This window comes from Diabrotica virgifera, chromosome 4 (genome assembly GCF_917563875.1).
Source record: "Diabrotica virgifera virgifera chromosome 4, PGI_DIABVI_V3a".
Taxonomy (NCBI): domain Eukaryota; kingdom Metazoa; phylum Arthropoda; class Insecta; order Coleoptera; family Chrysomelidae; genus Diabrotica; species Diabrotica virgifera.
Window position 1 is genome coordinate 57,811,559 of NC_065446.1, and position 15,474 is coordinate 57,827,032.

The window sequence follows — 15,474 nt, forward strand, 5'->3', positions numbered from 1 at the left end:
TTATTAAAAATTAAAAAATTTTAAATTACTTAAAACTATAATAGACCCCCTCTGTGGCTCAGTGGTAAGAGCGCCTAACCTTTGGATCGAGAGTTCCGAATGGTAGTGAGTTCGAACCCCGCCAGGGTCAGGAATTTTTTCATTTATTATAAATCAATAAATGAAAATAGTTTCTGTCCTTGTGGGATCGGTACTCACCGGAGGGACCGCAGACGTTCGGATACAATTAGCGTCTCTTTACAAAGACAATGACGTCGACTTTGCAAAGTAACAAGACACTTACTCAACACACACACTACACATTACACGTGACTTAGTGATAAGTTATACAATTACGTGGCTAAAGGTTCTAGTTCTAAACCAAGGCCAGAATCAGAGAGAGAAAAAAAAACTATAATATTTTATAATTAAAAGTTTAATCATTAAAAATGTAATAATTATAAATACAAAAACGAGCGAGCGAGCGCGTAAAAAAACTCGAAAATATAATGTACTACACTGTACGAGAATCTTTTTAGATCAACGATCCACTATTCACTATGATGAGCATAGTAAAAAATATTAGATCGAGCCAGGCACGAATAGTCGCATTTAAACGTGTATGAAAAGTGCAATATAGCTCTATCTCTGTCACTTACATAGAATGCCCGTAAAATCTTTCTCTTTCCAGCTGAGCCATCTAAGCTTTCGGCACGGGGCACGATGCGATCATTCCTTTCACTGTGAGTGGCGAGGGTTGTACCGGACTGCACAGTTGCCAGATTTTATATAATTTATAAAGAGAAAAGAAATACGCACAAAAAATGAACGGACATTAAAACGGTTTAAAGATAAAAAAAAAATATGTTTCTGTATAAAAATAAGGTAGTGCCATGGCTCCATGGCACTACCTCACCGGCCGCCACTGCCTGATACAGAAAGGACAAAAAGAATGCTAGAAACAGCAGAGATGAAAACATTGCGAAAAATCGATGGTAAGACGCAGAGGGATAGAGCTAGAAGTGCAGATAGACGAAGGAGATGCAAGGAGGACAACATTAATAACTGGGTGAAAAGCAGAAGAGTAGAATGGAACAACCACATAAGCCGAATGACAACAAATAGAGTACCTAGTAAGACCGGCGAGAGACGGTTTCCCAATAGGAAGACGATCAGTGGGAAGACCACGAAAAATATGGAATGACAACTTACTGGAGGTACATTGAAAAACAGACAGGGTAATGTCTATATAAAAAGAAGAAAAAGAAGAAGAAGAAGAAGAAGCGTTTTTGTAAGGCTGTTGTACTGCTTTTATATATTTTTTTTATTTATTCCTTGTTTTTCCATTGCTACCCAGAGCATTGAAAGTGGTGCAATATCGTATGCCTTTGTCAGATATATGAGTTGAAAGGTACTTTGAAAAATGCTGTCCATATAGGATCTGCCTGCACGGAAGCTATTTTGTTCTTCAGCATCTGTCATCTATTTTTCAATAACATATTTTTCTTAAGAAATGAAGGCATACAACTATTCAAAATCCCGGGGAAAGAAAGAAGCGAAGTTATAAACACAGTCAACACTGTCACAAAGTCTAAATAAGCAATTATAATCAAAAATGTAAAATTTGACTACCGAAGATACTCAAGCGTGGAAATACGAAAGAAATATAAAAATCACTGATCACTTAACTCTCTTTAGATGTTTCACGCAGGTATCTCAAAGTCATCCTAAATTAAATGTCATTTGGAGTACCGATTAATTTTTTCAGATGTCGCTATGCACTGGAGTGAAGATTTCTTCTATATCACTGAGTCTGAGTGTCATTATAATTTGTCAATTGTCATCATTGTCAGTATGCCTTTATGTCAGAATTTTTATTTGATTGTTATTTATTTGATAAAAAATCCTGATTTAGACAAAATGGATTCAAATGCAGTTTTTGAAACAAAACCAATGTGATATGAAGATCAGTTTGCATTGTATCGTAGTATCATGATGTCATAGATTATATCCAAAAGCAATTCCTAGCTTACATTTGCATGGTGAGTTCAACAAGTATTTGTTATTAGAGAACAAGTAATACAGTTAGTGGTGTATGGAAGCAAATGAATGTAACACCAAGTAAGTAACCCCTAGGTACTGAAAATATATTATAATTAATAAAAATTATTTTACGTGAAATGAATCATGGTGTGTGTGCCACAGATTTTTTTTATGTCATAATTGTCAAGATAATTATGTACGATAATAAAATAAATTCATATTATAAACATTTATAAATATATATTATTACTTTTGAGAAAACTAACTAGCAGATTTAATATGTTCATATCAGTGGTACAGACAACATTATGGATATGGTAAGGTGGTAAATAATTCTTTTGAATAAGTGATTGTATTAGAATTTTTGTATTTAAGTTATAATTATTGCAATTAAAAAATATATGATTTAAGTCTCCGAAAGACCCACAGCTACATAATGCATTTTGTGTTATACCTAATTTCTATGAATCATGGTATAAACTATTATATTAATTTTTTGTTTTAGTTGAAAGTCCTTCAACAAGTAGAGATGCACACATGTTTCAATCATTTGAGATACCCTTTTGTAGAAGTATTTGGAACATAACTATTATTAATTTCATTTGTAAAGATACGATTTGTAAAAAATATTTACAAAGTGGTTTTGCTGGTATTAAATAAATAAATAAAAATCCGTTGCCATGTCTTATTTTTTTCCAAATGGTATTTTGTATATTTGAAATTAAAAATAATTTGCATATTTTTAAAGCAAATTATTTTTTTTTTCCAACTATACAAAAATATTTTAACCTAACATTTTCTTCCTACCAAAATTACATTTTGAAATTCCCGCTTGGATTAGTTCCGATACAAGCGGATTGGAGCGCTGTTTTTCATATTTAATCAAAGCGTTATCGTGGAAAATCTAGAGGAGGTAGGTGATCTGTGATAAAAATCTCTTAAATTAAGTATTTATTACAAATAATAGGGTAAGTCGGGGATAGGTGGACCACCGGTATAGACGGACCGGTCGAATATTTCGATGGCCTACTACAGCAGAGCTGCAGTCGGTATGTGTGGTGGTTGCTGTTGAGTAGACGGAACACTGCTTATACAGGGTGTAACAAAAATACAGGTCATAAATTAAACCGCATATTCTGGGACCAAAAATAGTTCGAATGAACCTAACTTACCTTAATACAAATATGCACACAAAAGAAGTTACAGCCCTTTGAAGTTACAAAATGAAAATCGATTTTTTTGAATATATCGAAAACTATTAGAGATTTTTTGTTGAAAATGGACACGTGGCATTCTTATGGAACGAACATCTTAAAGAAAAATTATAGTGAAATTTGTTCACCCCATAAAAATTTTATGGGGGTTTTGTTCCCTTAAACCCCCCAAACTTTGGTGTACGTTCCAAATATATTATTATTGTGGTGCCATTAGTTAACTTCAATATTTTTAAAACTTTTTTGCCTTTTTAGTATTTTTTCGATAAGGCAGTTTTTATCGAGTTGCGGCTTCTTTTTTAATATGTTTACATAAAAATTTTATGAGGGATTTGTTCCTTTAAACCCCCCAAATGTTTGTGTACGTTCCAATTAAACTATTACTGCGGTACTATTAGTTAAACACAGTGCTTTTAAAACTTTTTTGCCTCTTTGTATTTTTTTGATAAAGCATCTTTTATCGAGATGTGGCTTCTTTTTTAATATGGTTCAAAATATACTTAAAAATGTAAATCATAAATAAATTTTCATATTATTACCAAGTCTCCATAATCGTACTTTACCATATAAAAATATGTAGTGGATTTGACAAATATGGAACTATCTCGATAAAAACTGACTTTTGGAAAAAGTACTAAGAGACAAAAAAGTTTTTAAAAACTCGTGTTTAACTAATGGCGCTACAATAATATTTAAATTGGAACGTACACAAAAGTTTGGGGGGGTTTAAAAGAACCAAACCCCCATAATATTTTTATGGGGTGTTCAAATTTCATTATAATTTTTTCTTAAAATACTACTGCCATAAGAATACCACATGTCCATTTTTAATAAAAAATCTCTAAACGTTTTCGATATATTGGAAAAATTCGATTTTCATTTTGTAACTTCAAAGGGCTGTAACTTTTTTTCCGTGCACATTTGTACTAAGGTAAGTTAGGTTCAATCGAACTATTTTTGGTCCCAGAATATGCGATTAAATTTATGACCTGTATTTTTGTTACACCCTGTAGTATAGTATAGTTGATCCAAAAAATGGCATAACCCAGACATCCAAAGTGAAAGTTATCCTTCAACACCAAATTGTTCTATATGGTCCACATAATGTCCAGAAAAAAGTCACACCATTTTGAGCGTCGGGTTTGGGGGGGAGATGGGGGAGAAATCGGTAAATTCGTAGTTTTTTTAAGTTTCTCGCCAATATTTCTAAAACTATGCGGTTTAGCATGAACAACCCTCTATACAAAATTATTCTACATTAAATTTGAAATAAAAAAGGCCCTATGCGTAATCTTTCTAAAATGAACGGTTCCAAAGTTACGGAGGTGGTATAGTATAACTGGTCCAAAAAAAGGCCTAACCCTAACATCCAAAGTAAAAGTTTTCCTCCAACACCAAAATGTTCTATATGGTCCACATATTGTTCAGTAAAAAGTTACACCATTTTGAGCGTCCGGTTTGGGAGGGAGATGGGAGAGAAGCCGGTTAATTACTAGTTTTTTTAGGTTTTTCGTCAATATTTCTAAAACTATGCTTAAGCGTAAACAATGTTATATACAAAAATGTTCGACATGAAATTTAAAACAAAAAATGCTGTATATATAATTGTTATAAAATCAACGGTTCCAGAGTTACGGAGGGTGAAAAGTCGAGGTTTTCGATACTTTTTATATTTTTTGGGCAATATTTATGATATAACTATAACAAAACCCAGACATCCAAAGTGAAAGTTATCCTTCAACACAAAATTGTTCTATATGGTCCACAGAATGTTCAGAAAAAAGTCACATCATTTTGAGCGTCGGGTTTGGGGGGGAGAGGGGGGAGAAATCGGTAAATATAAAAAGTATCGAAAACCTCCACTTTTCACCCTCCGTAACTCTGGAACCGTTGATTTTATAACAATTATGTATAGAGCCTTTTTTGTTGTAAATTTTATGTAGAACATTTTTCTGTAGAACATTCCTTACGCTAAAGCATAGTTTTAGAAATATTGACGAAAAACTTAAAAAAACTACTAATTTACCGACTTGTCCCCCATCTCCCCCCAAACCGGACGCTTAAAATGGTGTAACTTTTTACTGAACAATATGTGGACCATATAGAACAATTTGGTGTTGAAGGAGAACTTTTACTTTGGATGTCTGGGTTAGGCCTTTTTTTTGGACCAATTATACTATACTACCTCCGTAACTTTGGAACCGTTCATTTTAGAAGGGTTATGCATAGGGCCTTTTTTATTTCAAATTTAACGTAGAACAATTTTGTGTAGAGGGTTGTTCATGCTAAACTGCTTAGTTTTAGAAATATTGACGAAAAACGTAAAAAACTACGAATTTGCAGATTTCTCCCCCCTCTCCCCCCCAAACCCGACGCTCAAAATGGTGTGACTTTTTTCTGAACATTATGTGGACCATATAGAACAAGTTGGTGTTGGAGGATAACTTTCACTTTGGATGTCTGGGTTTGGGTCTAACTATACCATACTATTAGTCTTTCTCATTATTTTCACGCGTATTTTAGAAGAAAACTTCATCTGTTTGTTTTCGTGAGTTGAAAATTTTTTTATACGCGACTTCTTTATTATGTGGCTAAGATATTTTAAATGATTTCGATGTGAGACCACTGCTATAACTTCATTGTACACCTAGGTATGATCTTAACCTAAAGCAGCGTGCCTGTAACGTTGTTTGTTTGAACGAGGAGGCTGGTCCATCTATCCCTGACAATTGGGATAGACGGACTAGGGAAATTTAAAATTACAATTCAAATTACAATTGATAGTCATTTAAAATAAAACCTACATATTGCTAATGTGACAAAAAACCTTCGAAGTTTACTCTATAAATTTAAATACTTAAGCAATATTTTAGAATAGCGCCTTTTAAAAACTATGTACTTTGCCTTAGTAGAATCTAGATTATGCTATGGGATTCTTGGGTGGGGCGGGGCGTGTGGCAATCATTTGGAACAACTAAATTTCGTCCAAAAAAAAATTTTTAAATCAATTTATCGCAAGCCCAAGCTTTACTCCACTGAATTATTATACAAGGAAACTAATATTTTTGATATTAGGCAGCTTTATTTTAAAGCGGTGACTGTATACAAGGGCGGATCCAGGGAGGGGGCCATGGGGGCCATGGCCCCTCCCGAGAATGTAAAAAATATAAATTTAAATATTTGCCGTTTAAATGTTTTTAGTTTCAAACACATATTTATATATATACAAAACAGGAGATAAATATGTTTTCTGGACTAGAATTGAACAAAAGCAGTAACGGTAGCTTTAAGAATGACATAGGATATTCTATAATCAAGTATATTCAAATGGGAAATAAGCCACAATTTTACCTAAAAATGATTTTATTAACGTTTCGACGCCCAAGTCGGGTGTCGTTGTATTTTGACAACGACACCCGACTTGGGCGTCGAAACGTTAATAAAATCATTTTTAGGTAAAATTGTGGCTTATTTCCCATTTGAATATACTTGATTATAAAAATGCCACAAGAAAATAGCTTCAGAACAACATTAGGATATTCTATAAATCAAAATGTCAATAATTTTACAAAGTGCCAATTGTTAGAACGACCTTGGCAGCCTCAAAATCGTATCAATTCCCATATTCTGTTCACACAAAGAATAAAAAAGAAAAAAGCGTTACTGGGATCACCAGCATTTAGAACAAATAAGTTGCTGGGTACTTTCACACAGTCAAAAGGGATTGTTTTACAAGTATTGCGTTTTATTTTTCTAATGAAAAATATGGTCACAATAAAGGGATGACAGCCCAAAGCCTTGTCCCGAAACCTTTAACATCTTTCGCCAAACTAATGGGCAAAGACGGAGCCATACAAACCCACGAAAAAACATCATACCACAACGAGTACGTTCAACTTGGGCTGAATTTTCTACAAAGTTATCGCAACCCGCAAAAGTCAGTTATTAACCAGATAGACTCTCAAAGGTCTAAACAGATACAAGAAAAAAAGAAAGACTACGACACTAGTAGAGTCCAGTGTTCTTAGATCGACAAAATATTCCTCTGAGAGGCCACCGTGATGATGGCCTTCTGCTTCTGGACGAAGATGCTGGACCTAGCAATAAGGGAAAATGTTAAGGTTTAAAATCGCATCAGGAGATAAGACTCTTAAACAACACCTATCCACAGTATCATCCTGAGCAAGATACATCAGTAGCACCAGTAAAATCAATTGATAGCATGTTGTGGTGAAAAAATAATTGAACATATAATAAATCAGGTTTAAAGTGTAAATTATTACTCTGTCATATTTGACGAAAAGACCGACCTACCCCAGGTGGAACAGCTTTCTCTAAATTTGAGATAAATACAGAATAACAACATTCGTGAAGATTTTGTCAAATTCATTGGCGCTTATGAGAACATAAAAATAATTAATGAAAATTAAGAGAGAGGGGAAGAACAAGGCCTGACAGGAGAAGCATTGGGGAAAATAGTATTAAATTTATTGAAATAACTGCACTTGGATTCGAAGAAATGTGTAGGACTAGGTACACTCAACGAAAAAGGTACGTAATATCAATAAAAATGTTAATTCAGACAACAAACGCAATTCTTAAAATTTGTCCAATTCTTGGTTTTATTGGAACAACAAAACGATGTTCATCAATTCATTATTTTCGTTAGTTGAGCCAATGTATTACGTTTATTGAATGGACGAACATTCATTATGTATACCATAATATCATTTTATTGATATTACGAACTCAGTTCATTGAGTCAACGAACACTATTTATTGAAACAACAACGTCGTTAATTGACCGACGAAGACCATTCGTTGTGCCAATAACAGTGTTATTTCTCCTAACGTATTTCGTTTATTTCTACAATTATTTCCGTTTATTGTTACAATTAATTCCGTTCATTGGCACAATAAATACGGTTATTCTTACAAGCAATTCTATTCATTCTTACAATCAGTTTCGTTCATTCCTACTATGAACGTATTTTATATTAATAATTACTGAATGCATTAGCCCAATGTATCATATTAATTGATTAATAATATTTTTTTAAATCCCCCTTTTTTGTCCTTAACCTTTAGGACTTTACACTGTGTGATTTCTCATAATTATTATATCGCTTATACAGTGCACTGGAATAAGTGTTACACTCCCCCCCCCCCCTTATTAACTTATTTATTTTTAGTACATAAGCAAAACGCTCAGACAGGTCAATTTTTAAAATTATCAAAGTATATTATAACATCAATGTTTCGAACTTTACACGATCCCTCTTCAGGTGACAGGCGTAACTTTGATTTTTTTTAATGGGAAAGTACATCATGTGACAGCTCATTTAAAAGTGTTTGAAATGGTGATTTCAAAAATGTATAACACTTTAATCATTTTTGAGAGCGCAGGGGCAAAATTTCGATCGAATTATTTTTAAACGCATTAATTTTTTTGGAATCCTGAGAAAACTAATAAGTAAGTATTTTTGACAAATTTAACCGCAGAATAAAAGACTACATTATTTATTCTGCGTTTAAATTTTCAAAAATACTAATTATTTTTTTTCATTCAGGATTCGAAAATTCATTTTCAGTTCATCTTATAAATAACATCACAAGACAATATTAAAAGTAAACACAAACATAAGACACTGACAAGTTTATTTTTAATTAGAATATTCTCCCGTATTTACCTTATCAGAAAAAACTTACTTTTATTCAAATATAAAAAATAAGTAATATCTTATCCTTATCTTCCTTCTACTACGGACTACACTTGGAAACAAAATGCAATTATTATTCGGCACTTTCAAGGAAAAGCCGTTACATTTCAAATGGTCAAGCAAAACATTTATTGTCTCAACAACCACGATTATTGTCACAATTAACGCATTGATTGTGGGAATTAAAGGCAGTAGTAGATTAATTAATGCATTCGTTGGCACAACAATCAGTGTACATCTATTCAATAATCATATATTACTCTATATTAACAACATTTGTACATTGTTTTAATGAAATCTGCACGTTGTCACGATAAACCAAGGTAATTGCTTGTCATCTACGAAATCAAGAACGTGAGTTGCTGCCACAATTAACAGTATTTATTAAATATACGAAACTAAGTTATTGGCTGAATAAATTGAGTGTTATTGATTAATGTACTGTAGTTATTCTCACAATTATTATTCAATCATTGTGACAATAACCAAGTACATTCGTCAATGTCTAAAAGTTCGTTGAAACAACAAATTAAATTGTTGTGAGAACGAAATACTATTCAATAATCACTGTTAATCAATATTACGAACTAAATTTTTTTGAGTGTACTGACTTTAATAATACTTTAATAATTATATGTTTTGAATGTATTTATGGCACCCAATAGTGTGTGAAAAGGGCCTTAAAACTCACCGGCGTAACCCTAATTTTTAAAAATTGCCCCCAAATCCCCGGTACCCCTCTGCAAAAAAAGTTCATGGCCCCTCCCGAAAATCGGCCCTGGATCCGCCCTTGACTGTATATCAATATAAAAATAGACAAACACTACAGTTTCCCTTGCATGAATACTCCATCAGAAACAGGAATAAAGCGATACCCCCGAAAAGTGAAAAAACAATTGGACAGCGTTGTTTCACTTACCTAGGACCTAGGTCCTTTAACGTTTTACCCATAAATGTTCAGAATGTCAAGAATATAAAACAATTTAAAAATAAATTAAAGAAATATATTATAGATACCTACTCCTCTTTCAGTTATACATGATTTAATTGAAGTTAGAAAATAAAACAAGTGTTTGAATATTGGACTCATAGTTGTTGTACCTAATTGTGTTTTTTTTCTCATTTGTTGCTGTTATTTTTTGATAAATACATCGTAGGGATACTGTATTTTTAATTTTTTTCCAGATTTTGAAATAGAATTATTTTCTTTAATTATTTAATTATTCAAAAAACAATGTAATGCTCTTTGCTTTTTTTTGTTCTCTTATTATTAAGTAATAGATTATTGTATTGCCTGTGAAAAGATAGTGTGTAACTACTCAGGCTATTCTGTTACATTACAATGAACCAAATTAACCACTGCACAAGCATTCTGCTTCAAGTGGTATTTTTGTGTTTATTTATAGGAAATTATAATGATTTTAATGTATTACCATTGTATGTATTGTATCTTTTCTCTCAATAAACATTTATTATTATTACATATAAAATTTGGGATAGTTAGACTTATATCTCCTGTCAGGGCTTAACTATATCTTTAAATTAAATAATACTTATAGAAAACCTATTTCAGATTCAAAGTCGTATCCTGATAAGTTGTTTTGTTTTGTTATAGAAAAATACCTACTTTTTATCAAAAAAAAAGCACGTCTTGGAGAGGAGAATAGTCTGAAGAGACCTATCTGAAAATGTAGCTCCCTTGGAGTTATTGGACAAAATACATCCAGTGTCTTGTGTCAATAAAGTTTAGATCTTGAAAGATGCCCTTGAAATTACTGGTCCAACTATCCCTATATTGTGGTTCATCTAACTCGGTGAGTACGGGATTGATGGACTACTTGTCATTTAAAAAAAAATGTTTCAAATTGAACAAATAGTAAATATAAATACAGAATTTCAATGAATAATAAAAGTTTATCATAACAAAACATCAGAGTTGGTATTCCATAAGAATTTTGAAATAATTCCGGGAAAAATTGTAGAAAGTCGTAAAGGTATCTCGTTTTCCAAATCCTTCGGGATTGGACTGTGTCTTGACTTACTCAACATACCGAGGGGAGAAAACCAATTGCCGGGAAGAATTCACTACAACTTAAGTACTCAACAAACATAGAGGTGAAATGTGAATCCATGAAACAATTCACGTTTGAGTACTTGACTTATTGTAACTAATCCTTTATGAATGCATTTAATTTAATTTTTTCAAGCACAGAAATAGTCGAGGAAATGAAGCTGGAAAAATGGCAAAACCTCGCAATTTTTTCGTCCAGCATCGATTTGTACAAAAATTTGGGATTAGGCTCATTTCACCCTCTAGTTGATTTTCTATATTGAGCCGTTGTACGCTTTTGGTTTTTTAAGGGTGAAAACCACCCCTGATTGTAAAAAATTATAAAATAACATTTTAAACTTTAATATTGTCAACAAAACCACCCTTGTTGGAGCTATATATGATAAGTTTATTTATCCAAAAAAAATAATTTCGGCTTTTACATAAAAATTTGGGATTAGGATCATCTTACCCTGTACTTCATATTCTATATCATGCTCAAGGGCGTTGATTATTTTTAGGGGTGTAAACTACCCTTATTGTCAAAAATTATATAAAAACATTGTAAACTTTAATATAGGTAAAATTTGATTTTTACTGGTTAAATAATGCTTGTTTTATGCTTTATCATATAATATCATAATATTTCAACCCTTAAAAACCACCCTTAATAACATTGCAATTTTTATAAGTAGACAATTTAATAGATCTATACAGAAAAAAAAAACTAGAATTAAAGAATTACAAAAACATTTATTTACACAAAAATACGAATTTACAAATATTTAAAAATACACATATAAATAGTTTTTTAGTCAACCAGTATACGAACGGGTCTGTGGCATTATATAGGTACATTGAAAATGCTCTATAAGGGGACTAATCGAATTTTTCGAAAAAAAAATAGTTTTATAAACATAGACTCCTTCATTTTTGGCGATAAAAAGTGTTTTCGATAATAGTTTTGTAAGACTTTTGAAGAGTATTTACTGTGTAAATTAAATTCCGTAAGATCCCTTAATTTTTAATTGAGGTGGATTTAAAGGGCTCGAATACGGGGATGTTTGCTCGTAAATAGATGTTTTAAACAGCTATATCTCGCTAACTGTTCACTAATTAAAATCTATGCATAAGGAAATTTTAGCTATTAAAAAAGCTACAGTTTAGTAGTCTATCATTTTTTTCGTATCTCCAGTAATTTCGGAGGTATTTCGAAGAAAATGATAAAAAATGCAAAATTGCAAAAAATCAATTTTTCTTTAAACTCAATTTTTTCTAAAATTAGGCCTTTTAAAAAGGTCAAACTTCTTGGGTGTATTGATAATATAGATATAAAAGGAATTACAGAAAGGCGAAGACCAATTTTTAGTTAGAAGGGTAGTTAGGGGGATGTTTTCACTGTTTTTTTCGTAGAGAAAAATAGGTACCCGCCTTTTTTTTGATCATAAGTTGCTCAATTTTTATGCTAGAAACTTTTTATTATTTTTTTTGAAAGATCTTATTGTATGCTTGAAAAAACATCATGTAAGTTTTTCTGGAAAAATGCAAAGTTTTCCCGTTATTTGGCTTTGATTATTTCAAATTATGCATTTGACGAAAAAAGCTAACCTTTAACATGCCGTATCTCGGTTTGTATTGGTTGTAAAAATATTATAGAAAAACAGTTTCGTTTGTGTTACTAAATGATACAATTTTGATATCTACAGTTTTTCTCACTAAATACACATATTTCGAGTTATTCTTAAAAACCCTCTAAAAAAGTCGATTTTCTGTCGAAAAACTGTTACTTTCAACCACTAATAACTCGAAAAATATTAGATTTACGAAGAAAATGTAAAAAACATTTTTTTCTTAAAACTACCTTTTACATGGTTAAAATGTAATAAAAAATTCCCGCCCCCGAGATGGGGTGGCAACCACCCCAAGGTTTTAGCGTACAGCGGCATGATATAGAAAATGATCCTTAGACTATTCCCTACCCTCTGTGAAAATTTCAAGTAAATCCATGCTGGACGAAAAAATTGCGAGCCAAAATGCTTCATTTCCTCGACTAAAAAAGTTTACTTACTATCCAAAAATTTTAAAATGTTCTCGACCCAGTAAGAATAGCTCGTCTTGTTGGAGCCCTGGAACCATATTAACGTACTTTCTTCGTTTTTCTCAGGCATAGGACGGAAACCCAAACCCGGATTGGTACCTATTAGTGATTCATCTAGCTGCCACTTCGGTATTCTAGGATCAAGAGTCTGGAAAAATACCCACATGCATACTGCTACCAAAGCTGCTAACATTCCATAGAAGATTAAGTAAAAGAGACCAATTTTGGCTGAAAAGAAAATCAAATGTTAATGATGTAACTAGAATTCTTTATTATCCAAATTTCTTGTAAATGAATTTGTTTACTTTATAAAATATGCCTATATGAAGCTACAGTTGTTTTATTTTATCTTTGCTCAAACGTCATGATTCATTTTAAAACAAGTTAAATCAAAATATTAATTGAAACAAAAATTGAAGAAAAAGATCTTCTGTGTAAAAGGTATATTAGTTTGAAAACCCTAATACAGGGCTACATTAAAATACAGAACGTTTTCGCTCTAAAGAGAGCATCATCAGTGTTATAAGCAAGCTCTACATGCTAAGCCACCAAAAATACATGGGTTAAAACCCTTAAAATGCCGACCAAAGGTCTTACATTGGCATATTATTTATTAAACTCTTGCGATGGGTGAAATTTAAAGGGTATACCTCAAGGCACCATATGACTATACCACAAGCATGTGGGTGGTTGAGTTGATTTCTCTGTCTTCACAAAGAGAAAGGTAAAAGCCAACTCTCTTTGTGAAGACAGAGAAATCAACTCAACCACCCACATGCTTGTGGTATAGTCATATGGTGCCTTGCGGTATACCCTTTAAATTTCACCCATCGCCAGGGTATAATAAATAATATGCCAATGTAAGACCTTTGGTCGGCATTTTAAGGGTTTTAACCCATGTATTTTTGGTGGCTTAGCATGTAGAGCTTGCTTAGAACACTGATGATGCTCATTTTAGAGCGAAAACGTTCTGTATTTTAATGTAGCCCTTTATTGGGGTTTTCAAACTAATATACCTTTTACACAGAAGATATTTTTCTTCAATTTTTGTAATTAATGGTATACAGCCAGCTACAGGAAAATTTTTCCTTATGGATATTAATTGAAACGTACGTCGATGTGTAATATCTAATATCATTGATACGTACTGTTAATATAATAATTAGCAAATGGCTATTATCGGTGCACGTATTTTATAAAGTTATATTGTACATTAATTTATATTTTATTGTGTTATAATATATTTTTTCCACGACCGTTTAATAACATGCTCATTATTCGCTATTTTTTCATAGATAATAGCACCCATTACTGTACCCGTGAGTAATAATATTTCATTACTCACGGGCTGAAGTTACTCACTGGTCATTACTCACGGGCTGAAGTTAGATTCAAGTGACGCATGCCACCTTTAATATTAATCGTATATAAACTGCAAATAAAATTGCTTAAAGTTGTTTATTTAATACAATAATTATTGTAATTTATATCAATAATTAACTTCGAAAAATTTTTAAAGGAATTTTGACTGTAACAATGTCAGAGTCTATTTTTTACGATTATATCTTGTTTACTAAAATTTTTGACGTTTATCATATATTTGAGTGAGAGTGACATTAGCTCATTTTGTTTATGTTAATTGGAATTTATAACTAATATTGTGTTTATTTTTTAAGTTATATTGTGTTAAATATGTTATAACATATTATGTATAGTTATATTATTATATTATATGTAGTTAAATGTAAATATACATTATAACTATTGAAATACGTCCACCGACAAGAGCAATTTTTCCTATTTATTAGATTAATTGACAGTAGGTACAAATTTAAGCTTCTAATTTTTCGGAAACGAATAGAACTTATATTGACTTATTCTAGTTGTATTTTTACAATACATAATAATTTGGTAATATTAGGCAACCAATTATTCATCAACGTACTAGGGGTAAATAGCATTTAGGTATTACTGTAAATTATTATAATTTAAATCTCGAGTAGTTGATAATTAAATTTTTTACTAATTAAAATAAAAAAGGTCGTAGAAAAAGTATAGTATTCTACTCGCATGTAATGGCTATTACTCACTCTGATGAATTACGACACTCGCCTACGGCTCGTGTCGCAAACTTCATCATCGTGAGTAATAGCCATCATTACATGCTCGTTGAATAATATACTATAACACAATACACCTTTATTAAATAAATATAAATTCAAATATAAATTCCAATAAACATAACAAATGCGCTAATGTAACTGTCATTGGAAATGATAAACGTCAAAATTCATAGTAAACAAGGTATCAAAGATATGCCGTGTTGTTTACCCTTGTTTAACTTATTTTGGTTTCTATGGACAAGCGGCT

At 31.8% G+C, this 15,474-nt stretch overlaps 1 protein-coding gene across 2 annotated transcripts in view; it reads right to left on the reverse strand.

Moving 5' to 3' along the window:
- Positions 1-15,474, reverse strand: part of LOC126883029 (sodium/potassium-transporting ATPase subunit beta-2-like) — a 118,509-nt gene that overhangs the window by 37,420 nt on the left and 65,615 nt on the right. For both annotated transcript variants that reach the window (XM_050648215.1, XM_050648216.1), the window contains exon 2: positions 13,075-13,332. In XM_050648215.1, the coding sequence (XP_050504172.1) occupies positions 13,075-13,332 (258 nt within the window). The remainder of the gene's footprint in view (positions 1-13,074; positions 13,333-15,474) is intronic.